Source organism: Neovison vison, chromosome 1 (genome assembly GCF_020171115.1).
Source record: "Neovison vison isolate M4711 chromosome 1, ASM_NN_V1, whole genome shotgun sequence".
In the NCBI taxonomy this organism is placed as follows: domain Eukaryota; kingdom Metazoa; phylum Chordata; class Mammalia; order Carnivora; family Mustelidae; genus Neogale; species Neogale vison.
The window spans coordinates 57,018,246-57,036,555 of record NC_058091.1 but is presented as its reverse complement, the minus strand read 5'-3'; the positions used below and the strand labels follow the sequence as shown (position 1 = coordinate 57,036,555).

At 37.4% G+C, this 18,310-nt stretch overlaps 1 protein-coding gene across 2 annotated transcripts in view; it reads right to left on the bottom strand.

The window, feature by feature from the left end:
- SHPRH (SNF2 histone linker PHD RING helicase) overlaps positions 1–18,310 on the bottom strand; it is an 89,593-nt gene that overhangs the window by 5,503 nt on the left and 65,780 nt on the right. For both annotated transcript variants that reach the window (XM_044247127.1, XM_044247128.1), the window contains exons 26-28: positions 4,602–4,694; positions 3,733–3,819; positions 2,589–2,767 (exon numbers count right to left, since the gene is read on the bottom strand). In XM_044247127.1, the coding sequence (XP_044103062.1) occupies positions 2,589–2,767; positions 3,733–3,819; positions 4,602–4,694 (359 nt within the window). The remainder of the gene's footprint in view (positions 1–2,588; positions 2,768–3,732; positions 3,820–4,601; positions 4,695–18,310) is intronic.

Here is an 18,310-nt window from a genome sequence, read left to right as displayed (position 1 = left end):
CCAAACCTGCTCTACTCTGTAGTCTTCCCCAGCTCAGCTGAAAGCTACCTCATCTTCCAGTTATCTAGGTCAAAAACCATGGTACTGACCTTGACTTGCTCACGACCCATGTCCAGTCTATCCACATGTAACTACTGCTTCTACCTTTGAAATATGTCTAGAACCTGATCACTTCTCGCCATTTCCACTGCTGCTACCATGGTCCAGGTTGCCTTTAACTCTTAACCAGGACTATACAACAGTGTCTTAACTGTTCTCCTTGCTTCCAGTCTCCTGGCCCTGCACATAGCACTCAGAGTGATTCTCTCAAAACTTAAGTTAGAACTTGTTGCTTCTTTGCTCAAAGACTTGCACTGGCTCCTTATCTTATACACAGTGAAAGCAAGGTCCTCATAGCGACCTCCTAGGCCCTATAAAACCCCCTCTCCTACTCGCTCTCTAACTCATCTCCTATTCTCTCCTCTTTGCTTATTCTGCTTTAGCAACTCTGGCTCCTTGCTATTCCTCAAATGTACCTCCTGACCGAGTCTTTGCACTGTGTGTACTCTTTGCTTGAATATTATACCCAATGACATTTGCACGGCTTTCTCAGCTCTTTCAAGTCCTTGTTCAGATGTTAACTTTCCCACAAAAGCTTGCATGCCAGGTGGTTCAGTGGGTTAAGCTTCTGACTCTTGATTTTGGCTCAGGTCACGATCTCAGGGTTGGGAGATCAAGCCCCAAGTTGGGCTCTGTGGAGCCTGCTTAAGATTCTGCCTCTCCCTCTGCTCCTCCTCCCTCTTTATTTTTCTCCCTCTCTAAAAAAATATCTTTAATGCCAACCTGCTCAGCCAAATATATATATATTTCTCTTTTAAACAGAGATCAAGACCTGAACTGAGATCAAGAGTCAGACATTTACTCAACTCAGGGGCCACTCAGGGGCCCCTAGCCAAATCTTAATCCTCCTTACCCTGCTCTACTTTTCAAGCTCCTAACAGCATATATTTTACTTACGTTATTGTTTATTATCTGTCTCTCTACCAACTGTCATAACTAGAAATTAAGTTCCATGAGGGCATCTCAGAAGGTGTTCAATAAAAATTTATTGAATAAATATGGGAGTATTGATGCAGGTAAACTGTTCAAACTGGTGATGAAAAGATGAGACCTTATTTGTTTTCCATGTATGAGGCAAGACTTTCATCAGTGGGGCAGGAAGTTATAGAAGACTTTTACAATAGCCTCTTCAGAAAGCGGAAAAATCAATCTACTAGGGAAGCATAGGTAATGCTGAATGGCCTTTTTAGACTGTGGTCTTACATCTGACCGGAATCCAGTCTACGCTTTGGAAAACACTGATAAGAAAAGAAAGCGGTGTTTAAAAATATAAGAAAAAAACCAAAAAAACAAAAAAACAAATAAACCCCCAAACCAAATAAAATATAAATGCATTTTAAATGACACTCCATAGTACTTAGAACAAGTGTGTTTATTACAGTTATGTTACTTTGCCATTATTTTACTACAGGTTTGTTTGATGAACATGTCTCTTCTGCTGAAAACTAAAGTCCTCATTTATTATCCTGGCAACTGCTTCCAGAGCAATCCAGTTTTTTGAGTAGGTCATATGAAGATGGCATCTATTGTCACTCCTCTCCACATACTCTATACCTCAGCAATTCCAAACTCCTTATGGTCCCTAGGAAAATCATGGTGTTTATCTTCTCTGCGTTCTTGCACATGCAAGTCTCTCTTTAGCTGTGTGAGCACCTTTTCCAGCCCAGCTTTGAAAGACCTTTTCAACAAAATGAAGCCTTTCCTGACTCTCTAGGCATAACCGACCACTCCCTTCTTTTATTACCACAGTACTTCTCTGTATTTTTGTACACTCTATTGCCATATTTCTTGTACTACACAGTGACCTCCTTGGGGGAAGAGATTATGTCTTCCTCAATTTGAGTCTTCGGTATCTAGCATAATGAGTGACATATAGTTGCCACTCAATATTTATTTAATGACTACTCAATATGGGTGTTTCTTAAACATTCAAGGTATCTAACATCTAGGAGGTAATATAATAAGAGGTCTTACGAAAGATAACTATTTTGATATTTGAATAAAAGTAGTAGCTATTACACAATATACACTATTGGGTTTGGGCCCAGTATTAGGCTGAGCCTTAACTAAAACTAAATATGTCTTAGAATAGACCTAAGGGACTGACTTTTTCTAAGTGGAAGAATTTAAAAAGGAGTCATGAATGAAATATGCCTTCTTTTAAATACAGGTTATTTTACACAATCAAAAATCAATTCTTCTCAAAGTCATGATGGATGCCTTCAACTCTGCAGCTATCTTAAATACTTTAAGGAGGTGATCAGGATAGACTGAAGGGGGAAAGACAAAAATCTGGGAGAATTTGGGGATTTGCTGTTTGGAGGAGGGAGGGTTGGAAATCTCAAAATGTCTTTTGGTCATATACTTGAAAACTTGGTAAATAAGTGATTAAAAATGAATAGGTTGTAATAAACATAAATGAGTTTAAATACCAATTTGTATCTTAGACACATGAAGCAAATGTAACTGATGCTAATTTTAGTTCTTACTTTGTTTGTCCAATTCGGTGCACCCTCCCAATGGCCTGAAGCTCATGGGCAGGGTTCAGTATGGGCTCCACCAAGAGAACATGAGTTGCTTCAATGATAGTTAATCCATTAGAACCTGTGTGCAGGGGCAGCAGCAAAATATTGATTTGAGGATCATGTTTAAATGCTGAAAGGTTTTCCTGAAAAAGAGAAAGGTACATTTAAATTTTAGTTGGCTCACTTAAAAGTAAGAGCAGTATATTATAGGTCTTATTAAGAACCACAATAGGGGCGCCTGAGTGGCTCAGTGGGTTAAGCCTCTGCCTTCGGCTCGGGTCGTGGTCTCGGGGTCCTGCGATCGAGCCCCACATGGGGCTCTCTGCTCAGCGGGGAGCCTGCTTCCCCCGTCTCTCTCTGCCTGCCTCTCTGCCTACTTGTGATCTCTCTCTCTGTCAAATAAATAAAATATTAAAAAAAAAAAAGAACCATAATAGAATCCAGGTCATTGTGAAATTAACAATTAAGACAATTAAATGTAAAATTACCAATTTTAGAAAATGTAAACTTGTTGCTTGACTTCATGAGGAGAAGTGTCACATAAGCTCCCTTGTTTTTTATGATACACTGGAAGCATAAGATACATGTATGTGATATGTGCAAATTAAACTATATGAGCTTTGAGGGAAAAGAGAGAGAGAACGAGAGAATGTGTCAGAATGAGGATGAGAAGAGACATGAATCTGCTATGTTTTCACTTGGTCTTCTTTGTATTTTTGTCTCTTAGGGTGTACACCTATTGTTGTGCTGAGTGTAACATAAGGAATTTGACCATACAGAGTTTTGCCTGACAGTGTCTTGAGGACCTAATCCCAGCATGAGGGGACTGTCCATTCAACAGGTGTATTGTTGGCCATCTTTTCCTTTATTGAAGCAAATGACCTCAAGTCAGAAGATCTTAGGGAAAAAAAAAAAAAAATCTTGCTATGGGTATAAATGGATAGAATATAATTAGTTTCTCTACTTTGCTTTTGAATGTCAATTATATAATGAACCAGTAACTGAAACCCTTACACAAGACAATAAATCCAAGTAAACTTTTAAGAGCAGTTTCAATTTGCAACTAAATTCACCGCCCCCCCAAAAAGCAAGAAAAATCCTGACATACCTGAAATGTCTTAACACGACTGATCTGAGCAAATTCCATGTTGTTATCAGTGAGGGCTTTTGAAATAATGTCTAATACATCTTGCCACTAAAACACATCAAACAGTAAGAAAACAAATATTTACACATAGCTTTCACATAAAAAGGAGTTGAAAAGGAACTATATCCAAATAACTTTTGTACCTCAGAATTAAGAAAACATAAAAACAAACCTTCAAATGTGGTTCCATCAATATTATTTCATACTATCAAAAGGATAGTGTTTTTTTCCCTTGTTTGTTTTAAATCAAATGCTGGTTAAAGATGGGATAAAAGATATGCGTGTCTTTGCGAACTGAATTAAGATAAACATAAATAATAGAAAGTAAATAATGGAATGCTTAATGGATACAGCTGCTTACCTTTTAAAAACTAGAATTTTTACTCAATATTTTATTCAGTGGGTTACTTTAACTTTCTTTTTCTCAAGCAACAAATTTTACTTGTGAAATGACTTTCAACATTATAGATTTAATTTTTAACATATTAATATTAGAAAGGCCCCATGAAACATATTAATTGGAAATGTACCTATAGAAATTGCCTTATAAAATACTGTAATTTTTAACATATTAATATTAGAAAGTCCCCATGAAACATATCAATAGGAAATATACCTATAGAAATTGCCTTATAAAACATCACCAAATTTCTCTGAAAATAATTCTATCTTATGGACATAGAAAAAAAAAAAGAACATGGAAAATCTAGCGGTAATTCTAAATCTCAACTATATTATGGTGAACATTACACACAAGTTCTCAGATATAAATTGATCAGAGACAGAAAGCCAGTCTGAGCTAAGACTCAGGATAAAAGCATTGACCGTACCGTTGAGAAGACGAGTGCTTTAGCGCCCGGGTCTCTAAGCTGGATTCTCATCAGAGTTCTGACCACAGCTTCCACTTTTGTAGAATGGCTACCCTTTGAACACAAACAGGGAAACATGTCACTAATAAAATCTAGTTTATAACAGAAAAGGAAACCAATGTAAATCACTTGAATTACCAAAACTACATGTGTATCAAAACAATCAGGTACATATGTGTTTTCTTTATTTTGTATTTGCTGGAAATTTTCTTTAGCCTCAAACTGTAGATGCTATAAAACTTACACCCTGAGAAAACTAAACATGAAACGCATAAGCAAGTCATATAGTGACATGACGCTGAAGAGAAGATTTTTAGTTAAAGTGGTTAGGATTTGTAGTTACAAGATTTTCTTATTTCAGATAAGCAGAATTTATATTAGAAATGCTTTTCACTTCAGATACCAGGGTACTAATACAATGAATCAGAACTCCAGTGTAAGTAAACTGTGAAGGATCCAACCTGGGAAGGATCCTTTATTACAAAGGATAGAGACAGAGGTAGAAATGACACCTACTTGGAAAGCAGCAGATTTCTACAAAGCTAGATAAACACTCAACGAGTGTTTTTTTTTTTTTCATTTTCTATAACCATTTCCATCATAAAAGTATGAAAAGAAAGAAAGTGAAGAAATAACAAAATGAGGAAATGAGCAAATGTTTTTGTAGCCTTCATGGAGAAAGTTTTCCTCCTGGAATGCTCTGGGAGATGGCAATGGCATGAAGATATTAAAGGCATGAGATTTTGAGACAAATCTAAATTCCAAATTGACCAACCAGTTACACATTTTGCTGGTTATGCAGACTACTCTTTCCAAGGCTTAGTTCCCTAATCTGTCAAACAGGGATGGTAATTCTATTTCCAAAGATTGTTATAATGGCTAAATGACAGAAATTCTTGTATAGCATTTAAATGAACGCTTGGCAGAGCAGATACTCAGTAACTTCTTATCTTTCTAAGACATTAAGTATGAGCACAGATAATGACACAGATAATCTCACGAGAGCAGATCTAACCAAAAAGAAGTAAAAATATTCCCACAGCAGCATTACTCTTCTCCTCAATCCGAATCCTTGCACCACTTTTATAGAGTCACTCACAGGTAAAATACATCAATGAAACAAGAAAGAAAGGCATATCAATTTGAAGTTAGCAAGACAGAATTATGGAACAAGTTTTAAAACCCTAAAACTAAAATCCCGAGTCTATATAATTATTTTTCTGGTACGCAGATTGTCAATCACACTGGAAAGGTTAAAAAATATAAAGGATCTGTTTCAGTCTAAAGTGTCTTAAATAGAGCAAAATGTGTCTCCAATGAGAGAAAGCAGGAAATCAGCACGATGTATTATTTAATTAGTTTAGAGAGAAACATTCATATCCCTTGCAAGGTCTCATTTTCAAAAATATTTTCAAATGAAATACCGTAACTATGAAACCTTCCATCTATTAAGCTATTTCTTATGAAAAATTCAAAAGAAAACATAGCAATAACCTTTTATAAGCAAGATTCCAAACTAGAGTGCTAACTCTGTGAAGGAAAAGACCAGAACATCAGCTTTTTTCAAAATTTGGACAGTTCAGTGGTAACTTTCAATGACTCCTTGCAAATGTCACAGCTTGGAACCATTTGGTCCTAGTCCAGTTACTTCCACTATGAAAGAATAATAATAAGGGTAGAAATCCAAAGCTCCGCTTAGCAGAAAGCTACATGGGGAGTGAGACTACCTTAATAACGTTTTCTTCCACTTGGGACAGAAGTGGTCACTGACAGTAAGAACAACGGATGGCCTTCTTAGTGGGTGGCCCACGTATACTGGCAGGTCTTGGTTTGAGCATGCAGGCCATGCATAACTTTAAAAAACAAATCCAATAAATGCACAATCCTTATGTTAGGCTAATCTGTTAAGGTAGTTTTTGTCAAGACAAAACATTTCCTATATTAAACTACCTGACGACATTTAAATTATCATAAATTGTCATTAAAATTGTTGCCTCCCAGTTGCAAGAAGATATTTGTTTTTTTAAAAAAGATTTACTTATTTATTAGAGAGAGAGAAAGCACATGTGTGCGTATGTGTTGGGGAAGGGACAGAGGGAGAGGGCGAGAGTCTTAAGCAGACTCTGCGTTGAACACAGAGCCCTACACAGGCCTCGATCCCAGGACCCAGAGATCATGACCTACGCGAAAACCAAGAGTCAGATGCTCAACTGATTATGCCACCTAGGCACCCCTGTTGGGTTTTAGTAACAATTCCCAATTTGTTGCTAAATCGAAAGAAAATGCTATGCACAATGAAGGATTACTGACCTAAGAAGTTAACACAGAATGCAGTAAGTTATAGGAGAAAAACTGAATAGAATTTAGGTAAGGATCAAGTTTCTGTCTTATTTACTGTATCACAAGCACATTGTGGATGACTTTAAAAAAATTACATAAAAGCAAAATAAGCTTATTGAATAACTAAGCTAACAGAAATACACAGAATTAAAGAAGTTAAATCCTTTTTTAAAGCCCTACCCTCTCAGAACACGATTAAGAACTGGCATTTATCCTGTTAGATTCCTTAGGCATTTTTGAAGCTTATATAAAAATACATATATATTCCACAAACATTTGTAAAAACATGTTTTATAAAGTGCCCTTTTAACTTGTATCTTAGTAATCTATTCATGTAGGACCTTTATTTTACTCCACCTCAACAGCTGCACATTTAGGGTATAACAATTTATTAAATATTTGGTTATTAATATCATTTAGATTCTTGCATTCATTTTGCTATTACAAACAATACTTCAGTGCTACCTGTTCTTATAGCTTTGGATGCATGTGAAAATATTTTTGTTGGATAGGCACATCCAAGTGGAATTGTTGGTTAAAGACTCAAAAAACTTACTAGATACTTGGATTTTGGAAGATTTTGGTGGATCAAATTGCTACCTAAAAATGCTGGAACTGGGGCACCTGGGTGGCTCAGTCAGTTAGGCATCTGCCTTCAGCTCAGGTCATGATCCTGGAGTCCTGGGATCCAACCCCATGTTGGTTCCCTGCTCCGCTGGGAGTCTGCTTCTCTCTCTCACTCTGTGCCTTCCCCTGCTCCTTCTCTCTCTCTCTCACTCACTTTCTCTAATAAATAAATAAAATCTTTAAAAACATAAAAAAATTTTTAAAAAAATGCTGGAACTTTAACAACCAGTGGTTAAAAATGTCTGTTTCTTTGCACACTTGTCAAAATTCAAATTTTTGCCAATCTGATAGGTGAAACGAGGAGCCAAATTTTCATTTAGTCTATATTTTCCTGAAAGTCAATCTGAGTATCATTAACTGGCCATTTAGAATTGCTCTTCTGTGAACTGTATTCCTATCTTTTGCCAATCAAAAAAAAAAACAAAACAAAAACCCAAAACCCTAAGTTTTCATTTCTTACTGATTTGTAAGATCTCTTGTATACTGTATATGCTAAATTTATGTTGTCAATATTTTCTTACCTCTATGTGGTTCACAGTTGTGTTAAATGCAATAATGTAAACAAAAGTGCTATGTTAATATATATTAGTTATAGTAACTCACAAATGTTTGAGGAATGACAATTGGGTTTAAAATTAAGTATTCTTTGATTTTACTCTTCTATTAGATTTTCCTCTGCTATACATTTAACTAGTATTTCATAAGGGAAATGGGATTTTTTGGGTAGACGAGCAGCTTTTTCTTCAATTGTCTTGCCATGGTTCTTTCTTCATTTTTCATTTAAATAGGCTCCACCCAAATGTGGGGCTTGATCTCATAACCCTGAGCCTAAATTAAGTCAGATGCTTACTCAACAGAGCTACCCAGGTGCCCAAACCTGGTGGAACCTAAATTCCCATACCACATTATGCCCTTATTCATGAACTTTCCCCCTCTTTTTTGTTTGTACTTTTTACTTCCAAATGAAAAAAGCAAGAGTCCCAAAATAATACTGAAAAGACTACAGTTGGTCTTATAGCAGAGTCAAAGTGAACAAGAGGGCAGACTTTCTTCTGCATTTTCCTCATCACTCAAATCTCTCCAATATTTCAAGTTCATATTTGATTATTCAAATCATTTATTCAACAAAATGCCAAGAACTATATTAGGCACTGGATATACAAAGATCAAAAGATACACTCCCTTGCTTTCCAAAACATACACTCTAATCATGTTACAGAATATAGAAAACAACAAAAAAGATGGTTTATAATGCTGGTTTGGCCTGGTGCAATTTAAGTCAATGTTTTATTATAACATCTTAATGAGTACTATACACATTCTACTTCTCTTTTTAATGTTTCTATCTAAAATGCATAAATGAAATTTGGCTCAAATCTGTCAGTTTCTTTTCTTTTTTTAAAAGATTTTTAAAATTCATTTGACAGACAGAGATCACAAGTAGGCAGAGGCAGGCAGAGAAAGGGAGGAAGCAGGCTCCCTGCCAAGCGGAGAGCCCAATGCGGGACTTGATTCCAGGACTCTGAGATCATGACCTGAGCCCAGGACTCTGAGATCATGACCTGAGCCAAAGGCAGAGGCTCAACCCACTGAGCCACCCAGAAACCCCATCTGTCAGTTTCTGAGAAGACTATTCAGTGTGGCTACTGCGACAGAAACTAGTACTCAGTTTGTTAAAAAAGGTTACAGCACAGAGAAGGGATGGGTTATATACAGGCAGGGCTGGAGGAGATCACAGAAGGGGCACAAAAGAGATTAGGATGAGGAATTGTGCACACGAATCTATCCCTATGCAAGGTGTTAACAACGTACCAAAGTATGAATTTTCTCAAGACAGATAAACTGGAAGCCTCAGTCCAACTTAGCTTATTTTTTTTAGCTGTATGAGTAAACATACAAATGCAAAATTAAGCTGGGATGATATGTATTTGTGAGGAGGATACATGGGAATAGAAATCCCACAAGACTGCCAGACCACTTCTTAACACTTACGTTGATAAAGTTGTATTTAATTATAAGCACAATCAGTCCTCTTCTGAAATTCCTTTTTTTAAAACAACAACAACAACAACAACAAGATTCTATTTATTTATTTGAGAGAGAGATTGAGAGAGCACAAGAGGAAGCAGCAGACTCCTGCCGCTGAGCAGGGAGCCCAATGTGGGATGATTCTGGGACTCTGGGATTATGACCTGAGCCAAAGGCAGTCACTTACCCAACTGAGCCACCCAGGAGCCCTGAAATTCTTGTCCCTTTCTTTATTTCCATCCTTTCTTGAGAGTCTATTTGGTTTTTCCAGATACACATCCACCAACCCTTACTTTGTGATGATTGCTTAGCTTTTCTTTATGTTTCTGAAACATCAATGATGAAGACCCAGCTTTGGAGTAAAAACACATCATCTGTCCACGGCCTTCCCCAGACCATATCTTCATGGTTGTTCTACCTAAGCCACTACTTCTAAGGTCAGCTGGAGAACCAGGATGGGAGATATATGAAGTATCATCAGTCAGATCAAGTCGGTACCTCTCCTGGTGTTCCACTCATGAGGTAAGCAGTCAAGAGTACTTTAACAGTTAATGGAAAAAAAAAATGGAATTTTCCTTCTTTATAGCAAAAGAATCATACAAAATATTCTTTATGAAAATCTTTGTTCTCTTGCTTATAATTTAATCAACAAAACCGAACAAGGTCTCCAAGCTACATATACAGGCAGTCTTTCTACTTTCTGGAAAATAAACCACAAAGTTAAAAGCTCTAGACTTTTGGGTAGAAGTCGAGGCAATGAAAAAAACAGCAGATACCCATCAGCACCAAAGGCCAACAAAGAATATTTCTTATGAAGTCTGGCCTAGAGGTTGTCTAGTTGCATACCTAAAGATCAGAAATGCCATGCAGCCTCTTAACTACTCCAAATAAGCGCAGCTTTTTTTCATCACAGAGTTAAACTTGATTGAGCAGCTATACAGTCTTAGGTTTATGTTATAAAATTCTAAGAACCTAAAGTTTGAGTTAAAATTTGTTAAATGTGTTAAAAGGATAGAAAACTCACTTCTGTTTGTCATATATTCAGTAGCCAGAAAGAATTCTAGTAATAATGCTATCAAGTAGTATTTAGACTTTGACCAACACTCCTCCCCACCCATCCAGAATGGGACTACATATTTCATTTGTAGAGTGAAGTGCTGCTTTTCCTTCCCTAAAGTCTTCTTATTGGGAAAGAGGAGGGAATAGGTAAAACCTTTGAGTATGGTGTAGAAGATACGCAGTGGTTGGTTTCGCTCTATTACCTTCATGCCTACTTCCTATGGCTGAGAATCCCTGTTTAGGGAAGGCAGGAAAGGAAAGAGAAGATATGAAATCTCCCTACTATAGCAGCAAAGTGCTATTTGCACTTGATTTATAGAAATAAAACCAGTGCTCTACGACAGGAAAGTTACTGTTGCTTTGTATTATAGCCCTTTGTCACCAGTCTGCCCTTCTTCCCTTGAGTCCCTCTATTTTCTCTATTTACTTAATCGGTCCACATTCCTCCCTTACTTTTTCGCTGTAGTATCTATGGATTCGCATGGTTATGGCTTTGCTCCACTGGCAGAATTAATGGCTAAAGTGGCTGCTGGGTCTTGAAGAACATTAGAAGAAAGTCGAACAGTGCAGATGATGAATGCAGTCTTATTTTTCACCAAACGTTAGAGAACATTATTTGGCAACTACTTTACGTCAATATACATATATTTAGAGACCTTACGCACAAATATTCCATATATGTTAAATACATACACACCAGTATGCGAAACATCAAATCATGGCTTCCATTAAAGGAGGCTGTCAGTCACTTACCACTCAAAAGTGAAAGCAAAATGAAGTAATTTTCTGGAATTTGCCATTCACACGCTCATCATGATAAAATTTCTTGAAGTAGTACAGCACAGTGAAAAAAAATACTACAATGAGCATTACAGGGATCATAGTACCAGGTAAAGTTGACACAGACATTAAGAAAGCTTTCTAGAAAAACGTCAGAAGTTCCATTAGATGGGAGTGCTTGGAAGGTTTTTCTTCAAAAACAAAGTTTAAATCCACAAGATTAGAATTATAATCCTTTCTACATGACTTCAATCACTCTGCATGGTTCTACAGTGTATAATATTGTTCACTATTTTACTGACTCTGTAGATATGGAAGACATACTGATAAGTAATAAAATGTGAAAGCTATTAAACATCACAATATAAAAATGATACCATATGATACTATAACAAAAATTAGGATGTAGAAGAGAGACAAAAAACTGAAAGAGGAATAGATGCACTAATTTCCTCATATTCTGAAGTGAGGAGACAGCAGATCCTATGTGTCCTAGTGTTTTAAGAAACAAAACCCATGTGTTTTATTGAAAGTCATACAGGTGATCTTTAGAACTAAAAACAGAAACTGATCATAGTGGCAAGGCAAATAAGGTAGAATGAAGGACAACTGCATTCCATTTTATTCTGAATTTATTTTTCTTTTGTATAAATTATTACCACTAAAAAATAAATAAACTTTTTGTCTTCCCTTATTTCTTACAGATGGACAAGAGATGCAAGGGGATGGGAGGGAGGCCTATAACTTAAAGTTGTCACCTCACAGGCACACCAGCCCTCTGAATCTGCCAGGGCTTGAGAGCTGGGTGCTGCTGGTCCTGCAGGGCCTCCTCTTGCTCTAGGGTCAAATGGATGCCTAACCAGTGGCACCTGCCACAGCTAAGGAGTTTTGGCTTTGTGAGAGGTAAGGCAATCCCATCTGAAACACAGCACAGGTTTTATTTTAGTCTTCCAGTTATTACATGGATTGAGTTTTGCAGTCATTAAAACATACTACAAAGGAGTTGAGATTAGAGATTTTTTGGAAGATTTCATCTGACTGAAAAACATCACTTTAAAGAAGACAAATTTAAACAACTTAATCCCCCTCCCCCCTCAAAAAGGGAACGATGTCCTCTAACCAGTAACATGACCAACTGGATTTTAACATGGTGACAGATAACAGATCTTTTTCTCTAGGTTTTCATTGTGGGCTTATAACTTGCAAATAACTCGAAAGTTCAGTATAAAGTCGTTTCTGTTTTGGTGTTACCTGACTTTTGTTACTTTTATTCTGGACACTTCTTTTTGAAAGACATCTTACTCTTTGAACGAGCCTGTGCTATCCATAGTAGTTTCTGCAGAGTTAAGATCAGTTAACATTGTTTTATTTCTGTCTGCACCTGTTCACCATGCTAAAAACCCAAGTCAGTAGTGACAGATACAATTTAGTGCAGTTTTAGAGCTTGCATGACTGGTTTCATGAAGTAGGATCACTTCTCAAGCATATGCCTGGGGCAAGGGCTGGATTCTTCAAGCATTCACGTGCTACTTGAATGAAGTTCAATGGAAATGCCACCCATGCAGTGGGAAATCTTACAAGTGCACTAGGCCATGAAAATATCATTCTGTCCCTTTAAACACTTTGCATAATGATTTTAAAGAGACAGGTTAACAACTAGAAAAAAGTCAAAAATTTTATTTGTACCCAAAGGCTTTTAGAGATATTATATGTAAAAAGAGTAATCAACTGCTTATCTGTTCATCTGTCCGTCCATCCTTCCATCCATCCAACCATTTATACTTACTGAGGACCTGTTATTTACCAGGTATTTTTCTAGATGCTGGGGATATAGTAGTGAATAAACCGAAGTTCCCACTTCACGAACAATGTCCTTTCCACATTAATGGAGTTTATACCCAGCAAAGTGTAAGTTTTTCAGAATGGTAACTTCATAAAGATAATTTACATCTTAAAGTCTCTATTGTGTGTCTGATTTTTTGTAAGCTATTGCTAACTTAAATCCAGACTCTGAATTTGTAATTGAGTTGTAATTCTGAACCCCAACAGTTCAGAATTACAACTGCTAACTTGGCCAATGAACAGAAAATGTTTTTTTGTGATTATAATTATACTTACCCATGCCATTTTTCTAACAAAAACAATTACATTCTAAAATTACCAGTTAATGTTCATATACAAGTATCTTATATAAAAATATTTAGATATACTTAAGTATATTCAAATAAATAAAGCTTATGGATTATATTCACCCAATTATTTCAGGCCCAGTCTGAAATTTTGGAATCAATTCTTTTTAATTTTGGAATCAGTTCTTTTCCATCCAGATGTTTCACTATATTTAGAAAGTACAAGATAGACTTCACAAGTCATCCTTGAATAACTGAACAAAAATTCAAGAAAAACAACAGAATTCTACATTTATAATGTGACACATGATACTGCTAAAATTCTTAGGGAGTGTGAGTGCAGAAATATAGGTTTGTTTTTTTCCCCCTCTACAAAGAGGCTGTGTAAGACAGCTCTATCATCAATAAACTTACTTATTAAAAATGCAGATACCTGGACAAGATCTCAGATCTAGTTAGTTAAAAATTTAAATGGGAATGGGGCCTGATAAAAATCTTTATTTTAGGAAGCAGGCCAGTTATTTGACACTCCAAAGTATGAGAAGATGAAGCAGTTGTGCCTGTGTGTAGGAGGGGTGGGAAGGTTGCTGTTTTGCTGCGGCTATACCCATGTAGAGTATTTGCTCCTGGATAGAAACTTCTTATGACATAAGAACTGTGTCCATCATACAGTCAGGGTTTCCACTGACAAAAATGAAACCTATCCAAACTTAGAACACAAGGAACATGCCACGTGGGGTGTATGTTCTGCCAGGAAGCCTACTTCACCATCCCAAATGCCTGGCAGTTGTCAGAACTTGCAAGGGGAATTTTGTTTACTTTGTGAAATGCCCAGTAGGTTCCAAGGGTCATTTAGGAATACTGTCACACAGACGTTAGAGTAAATACAATCTTTAACTTACATGTGTCTGCTGAAGGGAACACTGTGATCGCAATAATCAGTTTATGTCTATTGTCCATCAACAGGATTCCTTATATTGTGAAATACCAGCAGAAAAAAATGTCTTATATTGTTTAATACCATCTTTATGTTTTCCAAATATCTTTTGGAAATGATATGATTATGTATGATATACTGACTGTCTGCTCTGAGAGTCTTGACATTACTACTTAGAGTGAAATAAATATTTCGGATAATACAAAAATTCAACGAAGTAAAAAAATTACTTCTCGGCATTGTAATAAAGGCCAGAGATTTGATAATCAACATAAAAGAAAAATTCCTAGGGCTAACAATAGTTTGAACTAATATTTATAAAATTTTAAAACAGTGCCTTATTTATATAGAATTATCTCTATTTTATATATGATTACTCCTTCAACTTCACAACAGATAATATGACTGTTCAGCAGGGTAGTTATAGAAGCAGAGTGTCTGAGAGAACAATAGGCAGATGCTTCAAAGAGGAGGTGGCAGGCAGTAGGGCAGAAATGTGACAGAAGTAGAAAAGGGGACAGGCAGCAGAAGGCAGAAGTGGCAGGAACAAATGGTGACAGTAAAGGCAGCGAGAGAAGCAGAAGTAACTGTGGCAAGAAGTAATGTGAGAATGTGGAAGACGGATAAAACTTACAAGCATAATGGGTATAATAATCAGTCATGTTTAATAAAAAGGAAATACAAGTGTACATGCACCTATAAGGTCAAAAAAATTAACTTCAGTAAATTCTGTAATCATAACTTTTTATAAGATGCTTTAATTTATGTGTTTATTAGTACACAGGAAAGACAGGAAGAAGAGAATAATAAACAGTATTTGTACACTGATATTCCTGTCCCAACAGGACAGTGAATGTAACTGTCCTGACCTCTCTCCTGTGTGTCTAGGAAAGGTGCCATAAAACAAACAGGTGTTTGGGTTTGATGGGCTCCATGACTCAGTCTCACAGAGGCTGTGCTGTTTACTGGTAGCTAGAGCAATCACTTCCTAAACCTCGCGGCGTGAAGCCTGACACAGCAGTTCTCACACTCGTTCCTTACAGTGTGATGAATGCTTTTACCTAAGGGTCAGCAGCCCTTCTTAGCCATGAGTGCCATCGGTGGCCCTTGGGATGGCTGAGGCCAAAGGAAGAGACAGAAGAAGAAAAAGAAGGGCTAAGAAAAACTATTTTTAAGGGAAGGAGAGGAAAAGTGCAGGATTGGGAAGAAAGGGAGAGGGAAGCTGGGAGGAAAGCAGTTCTTTGGGCGGGGAGGAGGATCAAGCCTGACTATCAAATGCCTCATCAGGGCTGGTCAGCAGATTGCACCACAGACCACCTTCCTCTTCACTCAGCAACTCTTTGGCATTTGATTTAAAAATACACATTTATCCAGGGGATTCCCAGAGAGGGAGCAGAACTACACGACCCCTTGAAATCATGATCTTCTCATCAGTTAACCTTGCCAGTTGTGTTATTCCCAGACTGCTCTACAGTTCCCTCCCATTCTCCACCCTCCCACTCTTTTCATTCCACTCCCAACTCCGGTAGTTCCCCATTACTAGTGCTTTATGGTCAACAAACTCTGTCCCACTTTTAACCTTTTGTAGAAATACTGTGCTCTACTTCCTTGCTATAATTAGAACCCGGCTGTCCTTTGAGCACAGTGCTTTCTTGAACTATGACTACTGGTGTCCTCTGGTCTCTGATGTAGGTTTCAGATCATTATTTCTCATCTCTGTAAAAATTTCCATTCTTTAGGGCCTCACGAAACCCAGTTATCCCCTAATTCTACTCTTTGCTCTCATTTACTGAACACTACCTTTCATTCATGGAGGAATTTTGGTGCCTAACTCTATCTCAACTCTAGATAGGACACTGTCTGTCCCCTTGGACAACCCCTCCAATGTTCAAGTCTTATCATTTCAGCTTCTGTCACCTTGTCTCCTCCACCTTACTTGGGTCACCTGCTTCTGCAGTTGGATCTGGAGTAGCTGTTCTTTCTGACATGACTAGGAGAGCCCATCCTCTGACAAGGACATTTACCCTTAAAGCTTATCTGCTCAGTAGCCCAACCTCTCCCTGGTATGTGAATGAGATTTTTACTTTCTCTCTATATGTCAACACTCTTGTCTTTTGAAGAAACTTATTACATTGCAGATTATTCCTTCTCTTTCCTTTATCTTCAAACTATCCTTCTTTGCCAGAGATTAAACATACTCAAGAATCTTTACCATAAAAAAACCCTAAAACAAACACACCCCACTCCCAAAACCAAAAGCCAAAAAATCCCCATAAGCCCTCCCTGTGCACGTTCTATCTCTTACTGGTTATAATTCTCTTTTCTACTTCACAGCTAAATTTATAAAATGGTTGGATATTTTCTCTACTTATTCACTTCCTGTTCACTCTTCATTCCCTTCCAATCTAATCTGCCTTTTGCCTCTAAATTTCCATTAAAAGGCTCTTTTGAAGTTCATCAATGACCTCCATCAGCCAGACTGGTCCACAGGGTCACCGAGCCACCTCAGCATCACTGGATATGTCTGGTAACTGCCTCCTTACAGAAGTAGTTCTTTGGCCTCTCCTTGATTGCTGATGCCTCCAGTTGCTCCTTCCTGGTCTCCTTTTCAGCTTTTCCCCTTTTATTCAACTTTTAAAGAGCTCTGGAGTCCTAGGGGACATGGTCTGAAGCCAACTGCTGTGTTTCACCCTAGGTAATTTCATTTACTCTCATGGTTTCACACATCATTATGCCAGTGACTGCGAATTTTCTATCTCTTGCTCCACAGAGCAACACTTTGCTACATGGATGTCCTAGGCATTTCAAACCCAGCATGTTTAAATGTAGTCCTCCTCCAAATACCTCCTATCAGTAACTGTACTATTATCCATCTGATTTTTCACTTCAGAAACCAGGGGGTCTTTTACAAAATTGCAATCAATCCCTCTGGCATTCTATCTTACTAATCAACCTTCGAATACCTCATAACTATAACCGGTTCTTTCTACCTCCACTACCACTACTGACCTAATCAAAACCACCATCACTACTGCTGTGGCCTTCTGATCTGTCCTCTCCAAAGTTTTTCTGTTTGTTTTCCTATTCCTGCTAATCGAATTTCTACACTGCACAAAAAGGATCTTTTAAAGATTCAAATCTGATCATGATACTTCTCTACATATAACATGTAATACCTTTCAGTTTACAGGAAAAGAAAATTCTCAAATCTTCAGATGGCCCTTCAGCATCTGATCCCTCTTTGGACTCCAGATTCATTTCATTCACTTGTCCTTTGTGCCTTCTACACTGCAGCCACTGAGTTCCATTAAGATCTTCCTTGTCTCAGACATTTCTATATATTGTTTTTTGTTTGTTTCTATCTGGCAGCCTCCTCCCACAAGGTCACGTCTCTCTTCCCTCGGCCTGGTGAATTCATTCATCCTTTAGGCACCTACTTAACTGTCATTCCCTCAGAGAAGCCAAGTTTGATTTTCTTTTGGAGGGCTTATCACAATTGTAATACATTAATTATTTGCGTAATGTCTGTTCCTGACTGCCCCAACTTAAATTCTGTCCTTCCATTGCCAAACTGTAAACTCAACGAGGACAGCAATCATGTCTGTTTTATTAAGGAGTGTTTGTTGTATCTGTGAGGCCCAGCATACTGCCTGCCACACACTATGTGTCCAATAAACAGATATGGAATGAATGAATGTTCGTTCCAACTTTGGGATTTTGTTTATCTCAACACACTAGAGAGCAATGTTATTGGTATTTCCAGGTTTTAC